General features: G+C 38.6%; 1 protein-coding gene and 2 long non-coding RNA genes across 3 annotated transcripts in view; 2 read left to right on the top strand and 1 right to left on the bottom strand.

The window, feature by feature from the left end:
• LOC100367510 (F-box only protein 36-like) overlaps positions 1–26,521 on the top strand; it is a 141,134-nt gene that overhangs the window by 98,350 nt on the left and 16,263 nt on the right. Inside the window, exon 2 of the mRNA XM_085498645.1 lies at positions 22,242–22,351. Within this exon, the coding sequence (XP_085354771.1) occupies positions 22,253–22,351 (99 nt within the window). The 5' untranslated portion in view covers positions 22,242–22,252. The remainder of the gene's footprint in view (positions 1–22,241; positions 22,352–26,521) is intronic.
• On the top strand, positions 17,582–19,423 carry LOC146750342 (uncharacterized). Its single transcript, XR_014929374.1, has 2 exons — positions 17,582–18,063; positions 19,088–19,423. It is a non-coding gene; the product is annotated as an uncharacterized LOC146750342 (long non-coding RNA).
• On the bottom strand, positions 19,300–20,786 carry LOC146750341 (uncharacterized). Its single transcript, XR_014929364.1, has 2 exons — positions 20,387–20,786; positions 19,300–19,636 (listed from the first exon to the last, which is right to left on the bottom strand). It is a non-coding gene; the product is annotated as an uncharacterized LOC146750341 (long non-coding RNA).

Genomic DNA, 26,521 nt, shown 5'->3' with positions numbered 1-26,521 from the left:
AAGTAGTGGCAAATTACTGCAAAGTAGTGGCAAAGTACGGCAAGGCAGTGGCAAAGTACCTCAGTGGTGGCCTAGAAGTGACAAAGTACGGCAAAGTAGTGGCAAAGTACAGCAAATTAGTGGCAAAGTACGGCAAAGTTGTGTTAAAGTACGGCAAAGTAGTGGCAAATTACGGCAAAGTAGTGGCAAAATACGGCAATGTAGTGGCAAGTACGGCAAAGTAGAGGCAAAGTACGGCAAAGTAGTGGCAAAGTACGGCAACGTAGTGGCAAAGTACATCAAAGTAGTGGCAATTTACGGCAAAGTAGTGGCAAAGTATGGCAAAGTAGTGGCAAAGTACCGCAACGTAGTGGCAAAGTGCGGCAAAGTAGTGGCAAAGTACGTCAAAGAAGTGGCAAAGTACGGCAAAGTAGTGGCAAAGTAGTAGAAAAGTACGGCAATGTTGTGGCAGAGTACGGCAAAGTAGTGGCAAAGTACGGCAAGGTAGAGGTAAAGTACGGCAAAGTAGTGGCAAAGTACGACAAAGTAGTGGCATAGCACGGAAAAGTGGTGGCAAAATACGGCAAAGTAGTGGCAAAGTACGGCAAAGTAGTAGCAAAATACGGCAAAGTAGTGGCAAAGTATGGCAAAGCAATGCAAAGTAGTGGCAAAGTAGTGGCAAAGTACGGCAAATAGTGGCAAAGTACGGCAAGATAGTGGCAAAGTACGGCAATGTAGTGGCAAGTACGGCAAAGTAGAGGCAAAGTACTGCAAAGTAGTGGCAAAGTACGGCAACGTAGTGACAAAGTACATCAAAGTAGTGGCAAATTACGGCAAAGTAGTGGCAAAGTATGGCAAAGTAGTGGCAAAGTACCGCAACGTAGTGGCAAAGTGCGGCAAAGTAGTGGCAAAGTAGTAGCAAAGTACGGCAATGTTGTGGCAGAGTACGGCAAAGTAGTAGCAAAGTACGGCAAAGTAGTGGCTTAGTACAGCAACGTAATGGCAAAGTAGTGCAAAGTACGCCAATATAGTGGCAAAGTACGGCAAAGTAATGACAAAGTACTGCAATGTTGTGGCAAAGTACGGCAAAGTAGTGGCAAAGTACGGCAAAGTAGTGGCAAAGTACAGCGAAGTTGTGGCAAAGTATGGCAAAGTAGTGGCAAAGTACAGCGAAGTAGTGACAAATTAACGTAAAGTAGTGGCAACGTACAGCAACGTAATGGCAAAGTACGCCAAAGTAGAGGCAAAGTACGGCGAAGTAGTGGCAAAGAACGGCAAAGTAATGACAAAGTACTGCAAAGTAGTGGCAAAGTACTGCAAAGTAGTGGCAAAGTACGGCAAAGTAGAGGCAAAGTACGACAAAGCAGTGGCAAAGTACGGCAAAGTAGTTGAAAAAGTACGGCAAAGTAGTGGCAAAGTAGTGGCAAAGTACGGCAAAGTAGTGGCAAAGTACCGCAACGTAGTGGCAAAGTACGGCAAAGTAGTGGCAAAGTACTAAAAAAAATAGTAGCAAAGTTCAGCAAGGTAGAGGCAAAGTACGGCAAAGAAGTGGCAAAGTGTGACAAAGTAGTGGCATAGTACGGAAAAGTAGTGGCAAAATATGGCAAAGTAGTGGCAAAGTACGGCAACGTAGTGGCAAAGTACATCAAAGTAGTGGCAAATTACGGCAAAGTAGTGGCAAAGTACGGCAAAGTAGTGGCAAAGTACCGCAACGTAGTGGCAAAGTGCGGCAAAGTAGTGGCAAAGTAGTAGCAAAGTACGGCAAGGTAGAGGCAAAGTACGGCAAAGAAGTGGCAAAGTACGACAAAGTAGTGGCATAGTACGGAAAAGAAGTGGCAAAATACGGCAAAGTAGTGGCAAAGTACGGCAAAGTAGTGGCAAAGTCCTGCAAAGAAGTGGCTATGTACGTCAAAGTAGTGGCGAAATACGGCAAAGTAGTGGCAAAGTACGGCAAAGTAGTACCAAAGTTCGGCAAGGTAGTGGCAAAGTACACCAAAGTAGTGGCAAAGTACGGCAAAGTAGTGGCAAAGTATGGAAAATTAGTGGCAAAGTAGTGGCAAAGTACAGCGAAGTAGTGGCAAATTACCGTAAAGTAGTGGCAAAGTGCGCCAAACGGCAAAGTAGTGGCAAAGTACCGCAAAGTTCTTGCAAAGTACGGCAAAGTACTGGCAAAGTAAGGCGAAGTACTGAAAAGTACGGCAAAGTAGTGGCAAAGTACAGCAAAGTAGTGGCAAAGTACAGCACAAAGTAGTGGCAAAGTACTGCAAAGTAGTGGCAAAGTACGGCAAAGTAATGGCAAAGCACTGCAAAGTAGTGGCAAAGTATGACAAAGTACGGCAAAGTAGTGGCAAAATATGGCAAAGTAGTGGCAAAGTACGACAAAGCAGTGGCAAAGTACGGCAAGATAGTGGCAAAGTACGGCAATGTAGTGGCAAGTACGTCAAAGTAGTAGCAAAGTACGGCAAAGTAGTGGCAAAGTACGGCAACGTAGTGGCAACGTAGTGGCAAATTACGGCAAAGTAGTGGCAAAGTAGTGGCAAAGTATGGCAAAGTAGTGGCAAAGTACCGCAACGTAGTGGCAAAGTACGGCAAAATAGTAGCAAAGGTACGGCAAGGTAGAGGCAAAGTACGACAAAGTAGTGGCATAGTACGGCAAAGTAGTAGCAAAATACGGCAAAGTAGTGGCAAAGTACTAAAAAAATAGTAGCAAAGTTCAGCAAGGTAGAGGCAAAGTACGGCAAAGAAGTGGCAAAGTATGACAAAGTAGTGGCATAGTACGGAAAAGTAGTGGCAAAATACGGCAAAGTAGTGGCAAAGTACGGCAACGTAGTGGCAAAGTACATCAAAGTAGTGGCAAATTACGGCAAAGTAGTGGCAAAGTACGGCAAAGTAGTGGCAAAGTACCGCAACGTAGTGGCAAAGTGCGGCAAAGTAGTGGCAAAGTAGTAGCAAAGTACGGCAAGGTAGAGGCAAAGTACGGCAAAGAAGTGGCAAAGTACGACAAAGTAGTGGCATAGTACGGAAAAGAAGTGGCAAAATACGGCAAAGTAGTGGCAAAGTACGGCAAAGTAGTGGCAAAGTCCTGCAAAGAAGTGGCTATGTACGTCAAAGTAGTGGCGAAATACGGCAAAGTAGTGGCAAAGTACGGCAAAGTAGTACCAAAGTACGGCAAGGTAGTGGCAAAGTACACCAAAGTAGTGGCAAAGTACGGCAAAGTAGTGGCAAAGTATGGAAAAGTAGTGGCAAAGTACAGCGAAGTAGTGGCAAATTACCGTAAAGTAGTGGCAAAGTGCGCCAAACGGCAAAGTAGTGGCAAAGTACCGCAAAGTTCTTGCAAAGTACGGCAAAGTACTGGCAAAGTAAGGCGAAGTACTGAAAAGTACGGCAAAGTAGTGGCAAAGTACAGCAAAGTAGTGGCAAAGTACAGCACAAAGTAGTGGCAAAGTACTGCAAAGTAGTGGCAAAGTACGGCAAAGTAATGGCAAAGCACTGCAAAGTAGTGGCAAAGTATGACAAAGTACGGCAAAGTAGTGGCAAAATATGGCAAAGTAGTGGCAAAGTACGACAAAGCAGTGGCAAAGTACGGCAAGATAGTGGCAAAGTACGGCAATGTAGTGGCAAGTACGTCAAAGTAGTAGCAAAGTACGGCAAAGTAGTGGCAAAGTACGGCAACGTAGTGGCAACGTAGTGGCAAATTACGGCAAAGTAGTGGCAAAGTATGGCAAAGTAGTGGCAAAGTACCGCAACGTAGTGGCAAAGTACGGCAAAATAGTAGCAAAGGTACGGCAAGGTAGAGGCAAAGTACGACAAAGTAGTGGCATAGTACGGCAAAGTAGTAGCAAAATACGGCAAAGTAGTGGCAAAGTATGGCAAAGTAGTGGCAAAGTACGTCAAAATAGTGGCAAAGTACGGCAAAGTAGTGGCAAAGTACAGCAAAGTAGTGTCAAATTACGGCAAAGTAGTGGCAAAGTACGGCAAAGTAGTGGCAAAGTACCGCAACGTAGTGGCAAAGTACGGCAAAGTAGTGGCAAAGTACAGCGAAGTAGTGGCAAATTACCGTAAAGTAGTGGCAAAGTGCGCCAAACGGCAAAGTAGTGGCAAAGTACCGCAAAGTTCTTGCAAAGTACGGCAAAGTACTGGCAAAGTAAGGCGAAGTACTGAAAAGTACGGCAAGGTAGTGGCAAAGTACAGCAAAGTAGTGGCAAAGTACTGCACAAGGTAGTGGCAAAGTACGGCAAAGTAGTGGCAAAGTACACTAAAGTAATGGCAAAGCACTGCAAAGTAGTGGCAAAGTACGGCAAAGTAGTGGCAAAATATGGCAAAGTAGTGGCAAAGTACGAAAAAGCAGTGGCAAAGTACGGCAAGATAGTGGCAAAGTACGGCAATGTAGTGGCAAGTACGGCAAAGTAGTGGCAAAGTACGGCAAAGTAGTGGCAAAGTACGGCAACGTAGTGGCAAAGTAGTGGCAAAGTACGTCAAAGTAGTGGCAAAGTACGGCAAAGTAGTGTCAAAGTACAGTAACGTAGAGGCAAATTACGGCAAAGTAGTGGCAAAGTACCGCAACGTAGTGGCAAAGTTCGGCAAAATAGTGGCAAAGTATTGCAAAGTAGTGGCAAAGTACCGCAACGTAGTGGCAAAGTGCAGCAAAGTAGTGGCAAAGTATGTCAATGGCAAAGTACGGCAAGGTAGTGGCAAAGTACAGCAGTAGTGGCATAGTAGTGACAAAGTACGGCAAATTAGTGGCAAAGTATGGCAAAGTAGTGGCAAATTACGGCAAAGTACGGCAAAGTAGTGGCAAAGTACGGCAAAGTAGTGGCAAAATACGGCAAAGTAGTGGCAAAGTACGGCAAAGCAGTGGCAAAGTACTGCAAATTACGGCAAAGTAGTGGCAGATAACGGCAAAGTAGTGGCAAAGTACGATAAAGTAGAGGCAAAGTAAGCCAAAGCTGTGGTAAAGTACGCCAAAGTAGTGGCAAAGTACGGTAAAGTAGAGGCAATGTAACGCAAATTATTGAAAAAGTACGGCAAAGTAGTGGCAAAGTACAGCAAAGTAGTGGCAAAGTACTGAAAGCAGTGGCAAAGTACGGCAAAGTAGTGGCAAATTACTGCAAAGTAGTGGCAAAGTACGGCAAGGCAGTGGCAAAGTACCTCAGTGGTGGCCTAGAAGTGACAAAGTACGGCAAAGTAGTGGCAAAGTACAGCAAATTAGTGGCAAAGTACGGCAAAGTTGTGTTAAAGTACGGCAAAGTAGTGGCAAATTACGGCAAAGTAGTGGCAAAATACGAGAAAGTAGGGGCAAAGTAAGCCAAAGCTGTGGTAAAGTACGCCAAAGTAGTGGCAAAGTACGGTAAAGTAGAGGCAATGTAACGCAAATTATTGAAAAAGTACGGCAAAGTAGTGGCAAAGTACAGCAAAGTAGTGGCAAAGTACTGAAAGCAGTGGCAAAGTACGGCAAGGTAGTGGCAAATTACTGCAAAGTAGTGGCAAAGTACGGCAAGGCAGTGGCAAAGTACCTCAGTGGTGGCCTAGAAGTGACAAAGTACGGCAAAGTAGTGGCAAAGTACAGCAAATTAGTGGCAAAGTACGGCAAAGTTGTGTTAAAGTACGGCAAAGTAGTGGCAAATTACGGCAAAGTAGTGGCAAAATACGAGAAAGTAGGGGCAAAGTAAGCCAAAGCTGTGGTAAAGTACGCCAAAGTAGAGGCAATGTACGGCAAATTAGTGAAAAAGTATGGCAAAGTCGTGGCAAAGTATGGCAAATTGGCAAAGTACGTCAAAGTATAGCAAAGTACGGCAAAGTAGTGGCAAAGTACGGCAAAGTACGGCAAAGTACGGCAAAGTAGTGGCAAAGTACTGAAAAGCAGTGGCGAAGTACGTCAAAGTAGTGGCAAAATACAGCAAAGTAGTGGCCAAGTACTGCAAAGTACTGAAAAGTACGGCAAAGTAGTTGCAAAGTACGGCAAAGTAGTGGCAAAGTACCGCAAAGTAGTGGCAAAGTACGTCAAAGTAGTGGCAAAGCACGGCAAAGTAGTGGCGAAATACGTCAAAGTAGTGGCAAAGTACGGCAAGGTTGTCGCAAAGTACGGCAAAGTAGTGGCAAGGTACGGCAAAGTAATGGCAAAGTACTACAAAGTAGTGGCAAAGTACGGCAAAGCACGGCAAAGTAGTGGCAAAGTACGGCAAAGTTGTGGTAAAGTACGGCAAAGTAGTTGCAAAGTACGGCAAAGTAGTGGTAAAATACGATAAAGTAGTGGCAAAGTAGAGGCAATGTACGGCAAATTAGTGAAAAAGTACGGCAAAGTGGTGGCAAAGTACGTCAAAGTAGTGGCAAAATACAGCAAAGTAGTGGCCAAGTACTGAAAAGTATAGCAAAGTAGTTGCAAAGTACGGCAAAGTAGTGACAAAGTACTGCAAAGTAGTGGCAAAGTACGGCAAAGTAGTGGCAAAGCACGGCAAAGTAGTGGCAAAGTACGGCAAAGTAGTGGCAAAGTAGTGGCAAAGTACGGCAAAGTAGTGGCAAAGTACGGCAAAGTAGTGGCAAAGTACTGCAAAGTAGTGGCAAAGTACGGGAAAGTAGTGGCAAAATACGGCAAAGTAGTAGCAAAATTCGGCAAAGTAGTTGCAAAGTAATGCAAAGTAGTGGCAAAATACAGCAAGCAAAGTAGTGGCAAAGTACGGCAAAGTAGGGGCAAAGTACGGCATTTGTTAAAAATGAGGTAGGCAAAACTCTGTAACTCAGCAAACGAAAACCAAAAATCTTTAGCTTACGACTACCAAACACGTGAACATACTGGTAATTAGGATTTCCTTGCATATGAACATTTCAGCTTACATCTAATTTTTAATTCGTGTCGAAAACTAGACTGGCAAAGTCGGGACTTCTTTTTTGTTTTACAAAAAATAATAATTGATTGTCAATTTAGCCTTTTCACGTGATCGCGAAAATTTGCGTGACTGCGAAAGAAATCCCGACTGGACGCATCTGCAGGCAACCCACTGCGTTGGAGTGAAAACTGGAGCGGAAATGTACGTTACCTTTCACTTCTGAGGTCCCAGCGATTTTGAAAGACTACTTATATACATTGGAAATTTAAATCGACTTGTTTTCAGTAAACATGGATTAAAATTTCCATCTCTGCGATCGAATCGAATCAACGTTACGTTATTACACCCAATCATGAATAATCAATGACATCATGAATAATTAATATCAGTCAAATACCCGCAAATGCGTCCAGTCGGGATTTCTTTAGCGTTCGTTTTCCGGATCATACTGAAAAGACTAAGAAACAATTAATTAAAACAAAACAAAAAAGTAGTCCCTGCCAGTCTAGTCGAAAACGTGCACATCACGTTATGGACACTGTTTACCGGCCAGAACTGCTCGCTTATTTAAAACACCAATCGCTGGCCCAAACACTGATCACTAATTTGTTGTTTCAATGGTAAAGTTTAGGGATACAACGAGTAATAGAGTATTAACTATTATTAAATTCCGAACGACAGACACGGACGAACGACAATCTACGATACTTTGTATCATTCGCGAACGCAACTTGAACTACAACCTTTTATTTAACATGCCGAAGGAGCGGAATCAGGGGCGGACCCAGTAAAATGTATTGGGGAGGGTCAAAGCTTCGCTTAAAATTTACGAAGCGTAAATCGCAGAGAAGCTATGCTTAATCCAGATGCATTTTCATGCCTAGGGGTGGGCATGACCCCCTGTCCCCCCTATGGATCCGCCACTGTGTTCCGTTTGAATCCAGGACTGCTCTCTCCTTTCATCAATGATTATCGAGACAGTTACTTGATAAAGACAACGCTAACTCCCTAGGGCAGAGAAACAAAGAAAATAAAAATGTGTTTTTCCAAAAATAACGATGCCAAAACCACAAATCTTTTGTTCAAAGGGCGGTGGTCATCGCGCCCTGTTGAATAGGGGACTCATAGAGACGTATACAACACGTATAAACATTGCTTCATTACACGAATTATGAAAACGCGCTGCACAACGACTAGAGCCCTTCAAATTTGTACCTGTATCATACTATTTTCAAGGACGTTGGACTTTTTTAGTTTGGAAAATAATCTTTTAAAAAACGTTATTCCGAAAAGTGATTATATACACTAAATAATTATGTAAACAACTAAACTGTACGCCGAAATCACGAAATAGACTACTAGTATGTTTTAATATTTTTGTAAAACTGAATGCCGACATCACGTAATAGACTACGTATTCATTATTTCTGTGAACAACTGTAACAACCAGTCTTCTCGGTCATTATTATATACTGTATTATATAAATTAGATAATGAAAAGTACTTATTTGTATTGTTGTTTTATTTACGACGAATAATTAGAATGCACTGTATACACATAATTTTAATTGCATGTTTAAGGGTATCTAATATCCTGCCGCTTAGCGCCCCACCCCACAGCTTTGTCCTAATGTGATACCATGGAACTAGTTCCATGGTGATACCAAGTGAAACGTATATTTTTACTGTCGTATTTCACAAAAGCCGAAACTGGGTGTATCATAGACTAGGAACAACACACGCTGCGACAACTGAGTGATCAGCAACATTTTTTTGGGCGATGTTCCAATGGTGAATTAGTTTATTTGAAATGAATGAATGAATGAATGAATATGAATATGAACTCTATTAACAACGTGTTTGAATTATGTGCGGCAATGGGCAATATTGACCTCAGAGTTCAGAGTTTTTTAATAAACATGTCGCACGTGAAACGCAGGAGACATTTTAGTTTAGTTTCATGTTTACCGATCTTTAACTTTTTAGAATAAATGATACCTACCGTTGTCAAATCAACCAAGAGGTTCGAATCCGGAAGGCTTGGCTATTTTAAACTTCGTAAATAGCATTCTTTTCAAGCGGCGACTTAATTCAAGTGTAATGAACGTAAGTGAAATGTATGGCCGAGTCACTATACTTGTACCTTCGAAGGTTACGACTCTTACTTTTGAAATTGGTTATAAATACATGAACAAAATAAAAGCATATACCAATTTTTCAATGGCCAAAAAATCATACTTATTGTTAAGAAATACCAGTAACTGCTACCAACACAAATAACGATAGGTGCAAATTTCAAATATTGAAGATCGTTTATTTTACAGAAGAAAACCAAGGACCGAAACGTCCGTCCTGGTCGAAACCCTTGGCCGAAACGTGCGTCCACCGGAACGCCCAAACCCAATCTTCAGTCATTTTAAACAAGATTACTCAGTAAAGTAACAAAGAAGGTATACATGTTCGATTTATAATTATAAAACTATGCCAAAGCAAATTCAGAAAATTCAGATTGCAGTATAACATGAAGTGGGCACGGAGTCTCGGCGTCAGTTATTTTTTTTCGCTACTTTCAAACATTATTATTTAGACCAACAGTTTCGTTACGTCAGAATTGTCAAACACGCCGAACCTCAGCGTGTTGTTTCTAGGTGTTTTCCTTTATGTACGTAGCAACTTTCGACGAAAAGGTAGTCTGCATCATCGGAATAGTGTCTTAAATAGAAGTCTCTGCTTTTCTTTCTACAATGCTGTCTTTGGAATAACCATTGAAACATTAGTTTTGGTTTTGTTTCCTCGACAGGGCAATTGACACCTCTCACAGCCATCCTTGTTGCAATTGTAAAAACAAATGTCACGAACCTAATTTAGTCAATGCATGGTATCTGTTTATACATCCATGGTCAATGATAGTTGCAGTTACGCAATCTAGCGCTTGATCATGACGTAGTTAGGCCACCAAACCTTGGGATTAAAATGCGATGGTTGTCGCGCCGCGTCGTGTTCGACGAGGACTCATAGCGACGTATACAACACATTGTTTATTTACATGAAATTCAAACACGCACTGAGCGAAGACCACAGCACTTTCATCAATGGCCTCACAGGGGGACACGCCCCCCCCCACTTTCTGAAGGGTGGGGGACACAATATCAACTGTCCCCTCCACTTTCCAGACTTACCCAAATATCAATAATAGGCTTTTATATCCCTGCACTTAAACTGAACCACTTCTGGTCATTTTGCTCTGTTTGTGGGAGATAGACGACAATAACACAAATGAGATGGAATGAAAGGCCAAGTATTCTTGACATTTATTGAAAAATGAGAGGCTTGTAAACCTTAAAAAATCCCTCGCCAGTTTCCTCAAACTGAAAGAATACAACAGAAAAACCTCCAAGGAGGTCAAAGGTCAAAGGTCAACTGGCTAGGAAAACTTTCAAAACAATAAATCAGTGAAAATTAAGCACAAATTAATCTCCCACAAAGGTGTGGGCCCCAGAAACGCCCACACCCACCTGCGCCATAATTACAATGGAGGTGCACGGGGTGGTGGAGGGCGACTAAAATTGTAGAAGAAACAAAATGCAAGCCGGCAAGTTGACGGTGTAGTTCAAAAGAGGTGGATCAATGTTGCTGCCCCTCCCCCTCTAAGGCACAATTAAACAAGAATGCGCCAGCCATAGAGGGCGCTCTCCAACTGGTATTAAAATACAATTGCATGTATATAAATCTGATTATCTGTCTATAATCTATGCTTTATATCCCTGCACTTAAACTGAACCACTTCTGGTCATTTTGCTCTGTTTGTGGGAGATAGACGACAATAACACAAATGAGATGGAATGAAAGGCCAAGTATTCTTGACATTTATTGAAAAATGAGAGGCTTGTAAACCTTAAAAAATCCCTCGCCAGTTTCCTCAAACTGAAAGATTACAACAGAAAAACCTCCAAGGAGGTCAAAGGTCAACGGGCGAGGAAAACTGTCAAAACATTAAATCAGTGAAAATTAAGCACAAATTAATCTCCCACAAAGGTGTGGGCCCCAGAAACGCCACAAGCCACACTAGTGTGTGGCCGCCCCACCCAAAATGACCAGAAGCAGAGGTAAATCCTTATGAAAGTACATTACTTAAGTGAACACTAACTAAATTGCTTGAATCCGAATACAGCGGATATCGAATAGAATAGAAGGAAAAACAGAACAATGTAAGGCACCCATATATAGCGGCCCCTGCCTGATCTATATTCAAGTGCAAAACATGTTTTGTCTATTTCTGTAAACATGTTACCATACTGCTGGTTGCCTAATATATCCCTTGAATGCATCTGACTTCCATCTACCTAAAACACGGATCTGAGCATCGGACAACCCATCTGAAGCAGCTTGTGAGGCTGCTCCTATACGAAATGTAATGCTTGTAACCACAATTCCCAATGTGTCTGGTCCCAGGGTAGTGGAGTTGACTGCTTCAGAAAGCGAAATTGCTCATCATAAAACATCCAGCCAGCCTTTTTGGCTGCCAGGTCACGCACCACCTCTCCATATTTCATAAGACCTGAAATATCCTCAGGCTTCTTTAAAGTATACACTGCTACAAAGATGTTAAATGCAGAAATCCACTGCTCAATTGACGTAATTTTCTTAGTACTAGCAGCGGGCTCAAGACAAAGCTGAGGCCTACCCACACCATCAGATAATGCAACGGTGTACCTACCATCCCGCAGGGAGGGATTACTAAGCAGAGTAGTGAAATCAATATAATCACCTGCCCAGATTTTAGATTTAATCTTATTTGACACCCTTGCTACCAAAGGTACAGACTGGCTAGTGAACAGTGTGGTTGGCTGCAGCTCCCTCTCTGAACCCTGAATTATAGATTGCTGTGTAACCTGAATTACAGACAAATCACTAATCTGATCCAGTGGCTTTCTAGCAGCCTGAACCCCCTGTCCATTACCCGTAATGTCATTGACAACTGGTTGGACGACTTGAGATGCAGTAGCTGCTGCTGGGCTTGCAACGTTGCAAACACCAGCTTCCTTCAAACCTTGAACGACTGCACGTGAGATAGAGGCTGCTAATCTTTCTGGATCCAAGTGTTGCGCTGCAGCATTATTACGTGTTGTGACTGCAGCAGCTCGCTGTTCACCTTGTTGATCGGTAGTGGGGACTTGCAGCACCGCAGAAGGATTATTTGATGTTTCCACTGGATCAGAACATGTGGTTGTCGCTGCCTTACGCTTTGCTGTAGCTGCCCTGGTGACTGGTGCTGAACACTTTGGTGGCATACTGTTGACAAAATAAATTATTGACAGAAAATAAACTGTACAAATATTAGTGTTCTATCGCATGATAATAACAATGGTAATAGCAACAACAGAAGTGAAAGGATACCGATAAAAATTACATGCACGTAATTATGAATAAACAGAATTAATTTAATTTTGTACAGACAATTAATTAATAATAAATGTTTAACAAAACAAAATGCATGCTAATTAAAAATAATAACCTTCCAGTTTTAAAGAGAAGGTACATACAACCAATAAAATTGGTAAAACCACTCTGCCATAACAAGGTATGTCATTGGGAGAGGGTACAAAAACAGTTTCAAAGAGAAGGTACATACAACCAATAAAATTGGTAAAACCACTCTGCCATAACAAGGTATGTCATTGGGAGAGGGTACAAAAACAGTTTCAAACAGAAGGTACATACAACCAATAAAATTGGTAAAACCACTCTGCCATAACAAGGTATGTCATTGGGAGAGGGTACAAAAACAGCACTAGTGCAAATGGCCACCAAAATGGTTACCGAGTATGAATATTGCACTTATCATGCTGTACTCAATCAAAGTAAAACCACCACTGGGTCAAGTAAATAAAATAAATATGCATGTACAGAAGTACTACATCTAATCCGTAAACAACAAACAAATTGCATATATGTACATACATACATACATACACACACAAATAAATAAATAAATAAATAAATAAATAAATAAATAAATAAATAAATAAATAAATAAATAAATAAATGATTTTAATTAATATGTAGATAAACTTGGAAGGTGCTACCGGATGTAAACGGCAACCTTGCAATTCCGCGACTGCTGAATATCGAAGTACAACTTTCATAAAAAAGGTAAAATAATTCTCCGATAATTATCGATCTAAAACTTCGATAGTTAGGCAATCGGAGGATTTAAGGTTGGAGCCACATCCAACAGACACGGATATTGTCAAATAATTGTCGAAGTATTAGAATGATACAATGGGCAACATTGTTTGATAATTCTCTGATAATTATCCGATAACGTTATTCAAGATCCAGCCTTCACGGACTTTCGAGCATCATGGCCGGACTACACACACTTGGATTTCCAGTATTAACTCGCAGGACGCACGGTCACGCACGGCTAGTCAGATTAAGTTTGACACAAGTATACTGTGTGTCGGAACATAGGGGTGTCGGAACATAGTGTTGTCGGAACATAGAGATGTCGGAACAATCGGCATTCGAACATTGGCCGCTTACGCGGACACAAAAGTGTCCCCCTCACTTTTCAGAATGACTCGACGTCCCTGGGTTGTTGGCTCACCCGCTTCAAGTTGTCCGAATATAACGCCTCGAGGGATAATTATCACTTAATGCTAAGTGGTGTTGTTTGAAATAACGCTATTTTATAGAGTGGTTTGCGTGGAACGAATTGTCGTATGTTTTAAAATTGCACCAATTAGTCGCGTAAATCCAGAATCCCAGGGCCGACCTGCCGTTCACAAAAACACTCCTGAATACTTCCCATCAAGTATTGTAATACACTACATGGTATTAATAGCATTTTGTTTAAGTTGTAATATAAGTGATTATATAGAAAAAATTCCCGGGCCGATAGACACAATCCGGGTAGAACAAACTCCCAGACAGTACATCGCATAGAGACAATGCCATTTAATGTGAGCGTACCATAATCCGTTAATTGTTAAACCACCTATTTTTTAGCTGTATATTATTTCCTATGATTTATAAAGCCCCAATAGGACTATTTGTATTTTAAAATAAAGATTGAAATTGGTGACCTTTTAGATCACCAACGTTCCTTGTCGATCCTGTTCTATTGCAATGTGTTGGCAGTAACTTAAAAAGTACATTATCTAAACACATGTTTTCTGAGATAATGTCCGCCGGGATCTTGCTCTGCCGGGATCCAGTAAATCTCCAATTCAGGTTAACCTCAAAACATATTTCGTGCTCGTAGGATTAGCGAAGATGCGGGTTAAACCCATACCTTATCCAAGGCCACTTCACAAAATGTCAATAGTCGCTAAAGTGTTAATTCCATAGACAAACATACACAATTTACAGAGGGCGCACAACCATCGCGTAAGCCATGATAAGGAGCTATTTTGCTTCGGATGAATTGTAAAGTTCAACTGGATATGAGATCGGCAAGAGCGTAATAACAGAAGTAATATTACTATTAGTCACTACGGATGCGTATGTAATAAATTGTTCTATGTCGCTATAATAGCATATTTATGTAATGTACAGTTACAGTCGCTAGTTAAGCACTTCGCCACAATCGAATCATTGAGTATTAGTTCAAACAATATCATTGTAAAACAAATAATATATAATTGAAGATAAATTAGTAATTTATAAACGGTTTAGTTAGAAATATATTTTTATAGTCCCATGGATTGCACCAAAGAATCATGGGACACTATTGTTTATGTTGTTTACAATGTTAATCTATCTTTTGTTAGCCATTGTTATTTTAATCCGGCGAGCGGTTACGACGGAAATTCGAATTTTCATGCAGTGAAATGTTCGACATTAGAGTAGGAAATACCGAACAAAAATTGCTTTTTTGTCTTTTCAATGTGTACGGCAAGTCCAAAAAAATATCACCCTCTGATTTTCTCAGATTGTCTCCCATGCAAGTACTAACCACGACCGATTGAGCTTTACTTTTGTGATCGGTACATCACCTGATCACTCACCTATAAGAGTCATTTGACATTTATTCAAATTGGCGTCCATTTAATGTTTGTAAATGGTTCAAAATTCTACAACCATCGGGAGTTACTACGATATTTAAACGGCATTTTACGAGATATGTATTGTATTCACTTTTCCGAACTTTAAACTGCAGGTTTTGATAAAGTAACAACATAAGTAACATTATCATGTAAATCTGTCAACTTTGCACGAGCTTTTCACAACTTTGTATGTACTTTGTTTATTACTTTACGCTTGGGTTGTGGTACGATCTGCTTACATAAAAAGCTTTTTCTAGACTTTTACTTTTTTTATTCTAAATTTAACTGCGGGGTTCGATATAAAATGAATCAAGGAAACTATGCGCGGATATCAACCAACTTTTTAATCACTTTTCACATTTTTTATACTGTTTTTTATGTTTACGGTCGGCTTTTTTGACAGTCTGCTAACATAGGAGGCTTCAAATGGATTTTATTCATTTTTTTATTCTTTATAACTGCAGTTCGATGTAACAACAACTTAAGTCAATTAAACACGCAAATCTACCAACTTTGCAATCGCTTTGCACAACTTTGCACGCTGTTTTTACAGCTTAGAACCATTATGCGCCAGCTGCCAAAACTATGGGTTTATTGAAAAGATGTTCAAATTTTGAAGCTTTCTAGAAACTTAAAAAATCAAAATAATAAGCGCGAAACTTTTGCTATCAGTGGTTAACATCATGCTATTAAAGAATACACAAAAGATAGTTGTGTGTCTTTTCCATGAGTGTGACAAAAATTAAAAAAAAATATAAATTATTTCAGCTTGTTTTCTCAGGTTGTTTCCCATGAAAGTACAGCCCTCGCCCGATTGACTTTAGCTTCATGATGATTCGAATACCTGACCACTTAGCTAGAAAGACATTAGAATTTTTTGTCCAAATTGACTGTAATATACTATTTCAAAAATTATTCGAAATTGCTGTCGTTTGCAATTGTGTCTTTCGTGAGTTGACCTATGACCTCTACATGCTGCAGAATATAATACGACAATACAACGGCCATTTATGACATATTTATTCAGTTTTTCGAACTTTTAACAATAGGTCACGATGATATAACAACATTGGTCACATTTTCATGTAAATCTCGCGCAAGGTTGCAATAAGTTTTCACAACTTTGTCAGCACTTTGTTTTTTATATTTCACGCTTTGGTTGTGGTAAAATCTGCTAATATAACGAGGTTTTCCAACAGTCACTTGTTCTTCATTTTTGTCTAAATTTAATTGCCGAGTCGATATCACAATGACTTAGGTCAAATATATAAGCAATGTCGCCACCTTTTCAATTGCTTTTCATATTTTTAGGCTGTTTTGGAAATGTTACGGTCACCTCATATGCCTGTCTGCTACTAATCGAGATTTTATTTAGATTTCATTCATTTTTTTCTTCGTTATAACTGTATGGTGGGACATGACAACAACTTAATTCAAATAAACACGCAAATCTACCAACTTTGCAATCACTTTTCACAACTTTGCACGCTGTTTAACAGCTTAGAGCAATTATGCGCCAACCGCCAAAACTATTGGTTCAGTCAAAGGCGTGCAAATATTAAAACTTACTGGAAAATAAAATAAAACTATTGGTTCAGTCAAAGGCGTGCAAATATTAAAACTTACTGGAAAATAAAATAAAACTATTGGTTCAGTCAAAGGCGTGCAAATATTAAAACTTACTGGAAAATAAAATAAAACTATTGGTTCAGTCAAAGGCGTGCAAATATTAAAACTTACTGGAAAATAAAATAAAACTATTGGTTCAGTCAAAGGCGTGCAAATATCAAAACTTACTGGAAAATAAAATAAAACTATTGGTTCAGTCAAAGGCGTGCAAATATTAAAACTTACTGGAAAATAAAATAAAACTATTGATTCAGTCAAAGGCGTGCAAATATTAAAACTTACTGGAAAATAAAATAAAAAAATAAATGTTTAACATCACAGGAATGAAGAATCACAAAAGATGTTTTTTTTTGTCTTTTCCATGAGTTTGACAAAAAATATATTTCATCAGCTTGTTTTCTCACGTTGTCTGCCATGCAAGTTGAAATACTTCACGCCCGATTGACTTTAATTGTATGATGAGGTGATCACTTAGCTAGACAGAAATTTGAATTTTATTCGAATTGACGGACATAAACTGTTTGGAAAATGATTCGAAATTGCTGTCTTTCGTACTCGTGTCTTTCGTTAGTTGAACTATGACCTCTACATGCTGAAAAAATATTATACAATAATACAACGGCCATTTATGACATATTTATTGACTTTTTTTGAACTTTTAACTATGGGTCACTATGCTATAACAACGTAGGTCACATTTGCATGTAAATCTGCCAAAGCTGCAACAACTTTTCACAACTTTGTCAGCAGTTTGTTGCTTCGATAGTGGTAAAATCTGCTAATATTATTAAAGGGCTTTTCCATCACTTTTACTTCATTTATTTCTAAATTTAACTGCGGGGACGATATCACAATGACTTAAAGTGCCTGTGCAATGCCCACTCTCACGTTAACTATTTTAGATCCGTGTCCTACTGAAGTGGGCAGTTATTGATTTTTTTTGTCAAAATGGTTACTCCTATCCAAGTAAATTTAAGATATATCTCGTGCTGTAGCCACGCCCACCTATCCTGAAACGGTCGACTGTTTCCGGATTTCCGACTCTCGCCGAAAGTGCGCCACCACTTCCAAAATATGAGAGGAAGCCATACTCCTGAGCTGTACTTATATAACACTGCGTGATTCAACATACTTTTAAACGATATACATTTTTCGGTCGGCATTTCTTTTTTTTGTCATTTTTTTTTTTTTTTTTGAGATAGAGAGTTTTTAGAAGTTGTTTTCAGAACAAACGTTTGTGATGGTTAAACGTTGTGTTGTGGGCGGTTGCAGTAATACGTATAGTCATAGTGTAAGTATTCACACTTTTCCAAACGATCCGAAGGTGCGACGTCAGTAAACGAAAGCCGTGAAAACGAGAAAAGGTTGGGGTGGACCTTCTCCTTACAGCGTCATATGTAGTGTCCACTTCACCTCAGATTATTTTTTCGAAAAACTGTCTTCGGCCGTGAAAAAACAACTAGGTTTTAAAGAGAAGCGCCGACAACTTAAACCTGGCGCAATACCAACAATTTTGAAAGAAATAGATTCCGAACCAGCCCATGATCACCGAGGCGGATTTCAGAAGAGAGAGACGTCGGGTAAGTGTTTCAAATCATTTGACTTGTTTTGCCATCCTGATTATCGCTTTATAGAGACAATTAAGTTTGCGTTATGTAAAGGTATCAATAATTTTTGATAGTAACACAAAAACGACGCGTCGGACAAACAGGAAATTACGCAGTCCTTACACACTGCTAATTGTTTTCATTTTCGCAGGCTAAAAGTTTCTGAATTGTTCGGTGATTGGTGTTGAATTCACACCTCTGTTACTTTCCTTCTAGCTTGATCTGCGAAATAATTTATGGGGGTACTGGACATCTCGACCCCAAAAAATCCCGACCCGTTTTTCATACCTACAGCCAAAACAAAGTCAGCTTGGACTTTCAGTTATGAGACATGACAAAACAAACGCTGCCAGTGATAGATTTCGCGAATAAAAAACAAAATTAACGCAATCAAAGGCGCCGACCACACGCGTTGGAAATACTAGTAGATAGTACACGATGTTTCGAATCAAAAGATGTCGATCAACGTTGAACTAGATAGAGGTTCGCGTCGCCACATTGAGACAGGGTCGCGTCGATGCGGTGGGTCGAGATGTCTTGGGTCGAGATGTCTAGAAATCATTTATGGAATAAGAATCCGGGCTTTGGCTGTCAATGCGTTATCACCAAGTAAATAAGCATGACAATCACGCTAACTCGAGTCCACTCTGAATTTGTCTGTATGTGTGTTGCTCTGAATTATTTTTGTTATCCAATTAAACGCCACCAGTCACGCACTGGTCCTCGTCGTGACCCGACGCGTTCACCCATTTCAACTGAATCTATTTCCACGCGGCGGTCATTTATTTAGTAACTGTGATTTGTCATTTTTTTTAGTTATTTCCCTATTTTATTGATCACTAAAGTTTAACGTCTAGAATGTCAAAATATGTTTTCTTTTTATTTTAATTTTGATGCTTCTACTGGAAATGTACTTCAATAGAGCATGTATGATATGATTCTTTATGGTTTTCTATCTACTATTGTTGAATCAAAATGCTCTCATTATAATTTACAGATTACGTAGAAGAACTCTTCAATACACTAGACTTGTATGTTGGAGGAGATTGTGTATTACATACACTTGATGATGCACCCCTGCCACTCAACAGCCAGTATGCCCACCCTGACAAAGTCTCGGCAGTTCATTGCCACACTACAAGATTCACATAACAGTGTAAATACATTTCCAGATGCTGCAACAATTATGCTAATAAAAAACAGGCTACGTTACACAGTTCACAAATTTTATTTAGACTTGTGATGAACAAAGAAATATGACAATGTAAACATTGGATTGTCTGTACATGTATGTGAGGAAAATAATGTGAATAAAATATAATTTGTACATGGATTACTATTACTATAGTATATGGTTTTAATTGAGTGACACTGTGACAATGAAAAAAAGGAAACACATCTTCAGATTTTGGAATCCATGAAAAACCAAGATTTGGTAGTTTAAGTCCTAAATAATTCTCTGACATAAATATTGATAAATCTGTTACTGCTCACTTTGGTAGTACTGTAGTCTTTTTCAAGGAACTTCAAGTATCCCCTCGTTAACCTGTGGAGGTTTAGAAAATAAATAAGGTCACAATCTTTATTTGGCATTTGTTTATACGAAATTCATTCATTTTATGATGCATCTTTTGTTACTATAATAAAGGCAACTATTATTATGTTATATATGTGTTTGAATTATGGATGAAAAAAATATTGAACACATTTACAATTAGTACATAAGTATAAACAATTGCCACCCAATCCTCTCAAACGATTATTCAAAAAATAATTAAATTTTTTTTCTTCATTTTCTTTTCATAATAATATGTCAATTTTATTTCACCAAACATTTTTCAAATTTACGTTTAAAATTTTGAAACTTGCGGATGTAATGCACACCCGCGCTTCGTGTGAAGGGAAGCCAGGTCAAAACATTGGGCATTTTACGTGTGTAGAGCAGCCCACAGAGACGTCGGCCGATCCCAACAACCATATCAGAAATTGTTGATGGTGGAAAAAAATAAGAGTTTCATTTGTGCAAAAAAAAAAAATCAAACGTGATAAAGTAAAACGCCGATGACATTCGGGCCACACGAGACGAGACACTCACGCCTTCGACCATGAACGAAAATCTAATATATGGATGCCAATGCACGTTTGAACGAAGCAGGCAATATTTCTGAGGAAATTCGCGATCTAAGTTTATCGAGCATAATAAAGAGTTCACACATACCTCTTTGAAATTATCGATCAGATATTTTATAAAGAGTAGTAAGCTCAACTAGAACAAAAAAAAACTAGAACTTCTTACCGACTCGAAAGTTGTCCAGTGCCGAGGTTCAGCGATAGTTTACAAACGTGCGCCGGGGACGGTGACATCACTGCGACCAGCCACACCAGAACGGACATATCTCGCATCTAACTCAACCCCATGCAACAAATTTGATATCCAAGTGTTCATTATGGCCCGTTCTTCCTCGACGAAAAAGTACATAAGTGACAATTTAGTCAAAGACGAGAAAACTGCACAAGAAATTGGCCTTATTTACACGTATCGGCAATGCGAGCTGCCCAGCAACTTCCCTTTCTGACGTCACAAGGGGAATTTCTGTATGGCAATGAATAGCTAATGAGGAGCCTCGTTTTAAAATACAAAAAATAAAGTTGCTGTAGACTGAGTTTAAAACACATTTTTTCACTTCAAAAAAATAATTTATGCTTAGAAACATAAAAATTAATAATATTAATGTATCAATTGATAATTTTAGACGTGAAAATAGCAGCCATTTCACAGGCACTTTAAGTCAAATATACAAGCAATGTCGTCAACTTTTCAATTGCTTTTCATACCTAAATATACTAATGTGATATTCACATGTGTAGCTAACGCGGGTTTCGACCCGGGTCGGAGTTAATTTTAACACAACTTAAACGCGAATTCGTATAGTTTGTAATCAGAGCGCTGTTAGCGTGTTTAACCACGATATGAGACACGTGTGCATATGTGTAAAACAACGCCCTCTCACGGCGATTTAATGGGAGGTGTAAAAGGCGTAAAAACTGGTGCAGTCAACGATTGCATTTTAAATTAAACATCAGTTCTAGAAAGTTGAAAATTGAAAGCTGTTCATAATATGCCCTCTTACTCCGATATGTTTTGTCAAAATTTTCATTTCTGTAATTTTTCCCTCTACCTAGTATTTTTTTATATGATTATTAAAAGCAGAAACACACGCTGCACAATTGTGTCTAACTAAATGGACAAAATATAGCCACTCAAAACACGTGTCCTAAGAAATCTTGGAAGCTGCTCTAACCCTAAGTTTTAGCTCCGTTCCCCCAGCACGTGTGAACAACTTGAAAGGCTTAAAGGGCGGCAGTCCTTAGGTAAAGCTTACACATAAATGCAAATACCCAGAATATATTCATTTTCAATTAATACCCCACGCTAACGTGCGATTATTGACTTAGGGGTCACCAGTCTAATTTTCGAGAAAATGATGGTTGTATTTCAGTGGATAGTGGTCATTTTGGCAGTATATTATAACGCTTTTAACATAGATTTTATGGCAGAGATATTAAGCCGTATCTTATATGTAAATTGTAGTCTGGTGACATAGGCTGAAAATATCATATATTGTGAATGATGGGGTACTTTTTGTTGTCCTGATTTTGGGGTTTTAAAAAGTGTCAAAAATGTATTTGTATACATTTCGCGCGAAATGTAATCATGTTGAATTCAAAGTTTCTGCCTATTTTTAAAAAAACAACATGTTAATTATATTTTAAATGGCCGGAACACGGTGATTATGCCGTTGATTGGCGAGAAAATTATATACCATGACTGATTTGTTTATTTATTTATTTATTTATTTATTTATTTATTTATTTATTTATTTATTTATTTATTTATTTATTTATTTATTTATTTATTTATTTATTTATTTATTTATTTATTTATTTATTTATTTATTTATTTATTTATTTATTTATTTATTTATTTATTTATTTATTTATTTATTTATTTTTTATCTCGAATTATTTAAAAAAAATGTTTCTTAAAAGTGATAAAAATTGCCATATTACAATACTGAGCAAATTAAAAAAAAAAAAGGCTGTTGTTCATTTAGGTGCGTCTAAGGGGCCTTGTATTCATTGATTTTCAGCAATAATAAAAATGGCGTCGTTGATCAAGGATGGGGTTTTGCTGGAACTAACGGGACAAGCCCCCTCACCCTCAAAAGATTACCACCAGCTGCTTATCACACGAAAAGAGGTGGGTGAAAGTACATTCTTCACTGCTTAAATCAACTGAGCTGCGACATTCGCACATTCACTTGGCAACCGACCGTCTGTGTTTGTTTACTATAATAGTACACGGAGTTTACGACATGTAACGCGTTGCGACGCGATTATATGAGGCCTTAGCGATAGAAACACGTCACGTTTGTGACTGAACTAGACCTTGTCACCCATAATTTCATGTCACCATTAATGTAATCGATGTTCATAAACATATAGCCGGAATGATAAGCGAGTTGTCTAAAGTTTTAATTGATGTATAACCAATTTCCTCGGGGTGTGCTCGTGAAATGGTCAGTACAGGATCGGAGTAGTAACTACTCGTCTGAGCGGTAACAGCGATAACGGTTAAATAGTGTTTTTCGTGTGCGATTTGAATCTACAGATTGCTTGTTTTGTGGTTTAATAATATTATCAACAACAGTGGGCATATTTATGCAGCAGTTTCTGTCAAATTGGTAAAATAGAATCAAGAGTGATCGTTGCTTCATGGGATCGAGTAATGGCAGTGTCATCTAGGTGGTTGTGGGCTATTCTCTTTCTCATTTGTGTATTTCTTAATTTATTTTTGGTAAGATTATTTTGAATAAACTACAGTAAATTTCATGAAGATACGAATGTGTTTTATATAAAATATTCATAAATGTTTCAGAAATTTAAAAAAATGGTTGAAAACAACCAATCACAATTCTAAAAAGGTTAATTATTCACTGGGTTTTATTGATTTTGCTTATTTCGCTGAATGGAAAATGTGCTAAATATTATTATAAATATATTTTTAAATATTTTATGAATTTCAATAAAAAACATATCATGCCTTCATGAAATTCACAATAACGGTATACGATCAACGATACTATACAATCAAGTATTTAATGGTATATAATACAACCACCACGACCAATCAGATCTACTTTCATTCACTTCGCATAATGCAGGGCAATTTCACATTTCAAAATTTACGTTCATTTTCAACAAATCCCAAATCATTCTAGATAATTTTGTAAACTTTACATGTACTATATATTTGCATTTGAAGTTTGATCATTTTAGTAAGTGTACTATAATTTTAGCATATAAGGGGAAAATATCTGTTACTGTTGAAAATACAACAACTCAAACCATGGAGGTAAAAGACATTCATGCCCAAACAATGTTTATTTGATCATCTTAAAACTTGGAAGCATTATCAATCAGATAAAACGTCAATCAAGTTAAACTTTATAAAACTGTATAATTTTCAAAATATCGGTTTAAAATTGAACTAGAATAAAACATTTGTTAAACATAGGAATCTGTATAGAGAATGGATAGACTGCTGATCAGGAGAACCAGTTGTTAGTAAAATAAGTACTCTCCAAGATCCATTATTTAGATAGTGCAGTACCTTAATATGTTAATTTCATTATGTAATATAAATGGTTTTTCCTATTTCTGCCAAAAAGTTGGCTTTGCTCAGATATATTGCTAATATATAAATTGTGAGTTGTTATACAATTAAAGTTGTATTATACAGGGATTAATACTGTACATGTAGTATAATTCAGAAATGATTAATTTTTTGTTTGTAATTATAATGACCTTATTGTTCTTGTTATTTACACTAATGCCACTTTTTCTCGGTATATACCACCACCCAGGCAGTGAGTTACAGTAGTTTGTATTCATCCTGGAATCTCGATGGACAAGGTTGTAATAGTTAGACTATGTTTTGATTATTGGTGTTACCGATAAGGGACTATTTACATATTTTACATATAACATTTTTTATGGCATGAATGTGAATTGCAGAAATTTGTTGTTTCCCAGGTGATTTTTTGTTTGCTACGGGTAACACCTGTTAAGGCCGAAACAACTACTCGGCATAGTCACCAATGGGGGTTACAGTTAGTGTAAAGTAATAATATTATGATTGATTTCCCCAATGCGCATTACATATATGTTTACAATAGTACAATGATGTTATCATTTTACTTTTAAAACTGTTGCAACGCGTCAGCTAGGCACGGGTGGGGCATGTTCGGTCTGAGGTTTGCTACACGTTTGGTCATACATCCCCCTCTGTCAATGGTCATGTAGATATTTTATAGAGTGAATGTGAACCAGATGTCGTAGGCGAGTTCATTTTCATTAAGCCTTATTGGCCTCCTCATTTCTTATTTTAATGCTTCCCAATACCCATTTTCTATATAACATTCCCAAATCTATTCATACTGTAACTAGAAAACATGAGCACAGAGAATCATTATTACTATAATGCGAGTCCAAATAGTAAGCATGTAAGCCTCGCATAAAGTAACAAGACTAGGCAAGAACCAATGTCTGTCTGGCAAAGTTTGCCAGAACAATATTCTATTCTAAGTTAATTTAGCTGCATTTCATTAATTGAGTTCCAACACTAGTTTTTATATAAACAGAAACATTATTGCAATATTGCAAATATCATGTAATGCTTATCAGGGAAACAGTCATAATATTATTACTTTACACTCACTGTAACCAACCATTGGTAAATGGTGACTACGCTGAGTGGTCGCCTCACTCCGCTCAGGTGTCACCGGTAGTAATGTCATTAATGCTTTTGAATTATGCTACAACATACATCGCATAGCAATTCATGTGTAATCATGCCATCAAGTATGTTGCAAATAGTTAAATGAAACATAATTATAATATTATGAGTATAATATAATTATAATAATATAGCATTATATAATTACGAACAAAAACAATATGCAAAAAATGTTACACTACAAATATTTATTAACTAGAAGGCACTCCGAGAGTGTAAACCTTTGTCATATATGCAAATTATATATCATTCACCCAAGCTTATTATATATGTGTATTATACTCACATAATAAGTTTCTAATTTATTTAATTTTTTAAAATTTTAAAAGGACCAAATTGAGTCTTGAATGGATTTGTTTAACGCTATCTGATCTCCATAGCAACTGGAATCAAATATGTCCTAAAATATAATGACTTGGTTTATGTTTTAATAACTACTTAAAAGTTTGTTTTCTTGGCAACAAGATCCAACCAACCTCTTACTGATTGGAAGCTAGCAACTAGATCCAACCAACCTCTTACTGATTGGAAGCTGGCAACAAGATCCAACCAACCTCTTACTGATTGGAAGCTGGCAACAAGATCCAACCAACCTCTTACTGATTGGAAGCTGGCAACAAGATCCAACCAACCTCTTAGTGATTGGAAGCTGGCAACAAGATCCAACCAACCTCTTACTGATTGGAAGCTGGCAACAAGATCCAACCAACCTCTTACTGATTGGAAGCTGGCAACTAGATCCAACCAACCTCTTACTGATTGGAAGCTGGCAACAAGATCCAACCAACCTCTTACTGATTGGAAGCTGGCAACAAGATCCAACCAACCTCTTACTGATTGGAAGCTGGCAACAAGATCCAACCAACCTCTTAGTGATTGGAAGCTGGCAACAAGATCCAACCAACCTCTTACTGATTGGAAGCTGGCAACAAGATCCAACCAACCTCTTACTGATTGGAAGCTGGCAACTAGATCCAACCAACCTCTTACTGATTGGAAGCTGGCAACAAGATCCAACCAACCTCTTACTGATTGGAAGCTGGCAACAAGATCCAACCAACCTCTTACTGATTGGAAGCTGGCAACAAGATCCAACCAACCTCTTACTGATTGGAAGCTGGCAACTAGATCCAACCAACCTCTTACTGATTGGAAGCTGGCAACTAGATCCAACCAACCTCTTACTGATTGGAAGCTGGCAACAAGATCCAACCAACCTCTTACTGATTGGAAGCTGGCAACAAGATCCAACCAACCTCTTACTGATTGGAAGCTGGCAACAAGATCCAACCAACCTTTTACTGATTGGAAGCTGGCAACAAGATCCAACCAACCTCTTACTGATTGGAAGCTGGCAACAAGATCCAACCAACCTCTTACTGATTGGAAGCTGGCAACAAGATCCAACCAACCTCTTACTGATTGGAAGCTGGCAACTAGATCCAACCAACCTCTTACTGATTGGAAGCTGGCAACTAGATCCAACCAACCTCTTACTGATTGGAAGCTGGCAACAAGATCCAACCAACCTCTTACTGATTGGAAGCTGGCAACAAAATCCAACCAACCTCT

This window comes from Saccoglossus kowalevskii, chromosome 1, assembly GCF_978046115.1.
Source record: "Saccoglossus kowalevskii chromosome 1, keSacKowa6.1, whole genome shotgun sequence".
Classification (NCBI taxonomy): domain Eukaryota; kingdom Metazoa; phylum Hemichordata; class Enteropneusta; family Harrimaniidae; genus Saccoglossus; species Saccoglossus kowalevskii.
The sequence above is the reverse complement of the archived record's forward strand: the minus strand, read 5'-3'. Positions and strand labels throughout refer to the sequence as shown.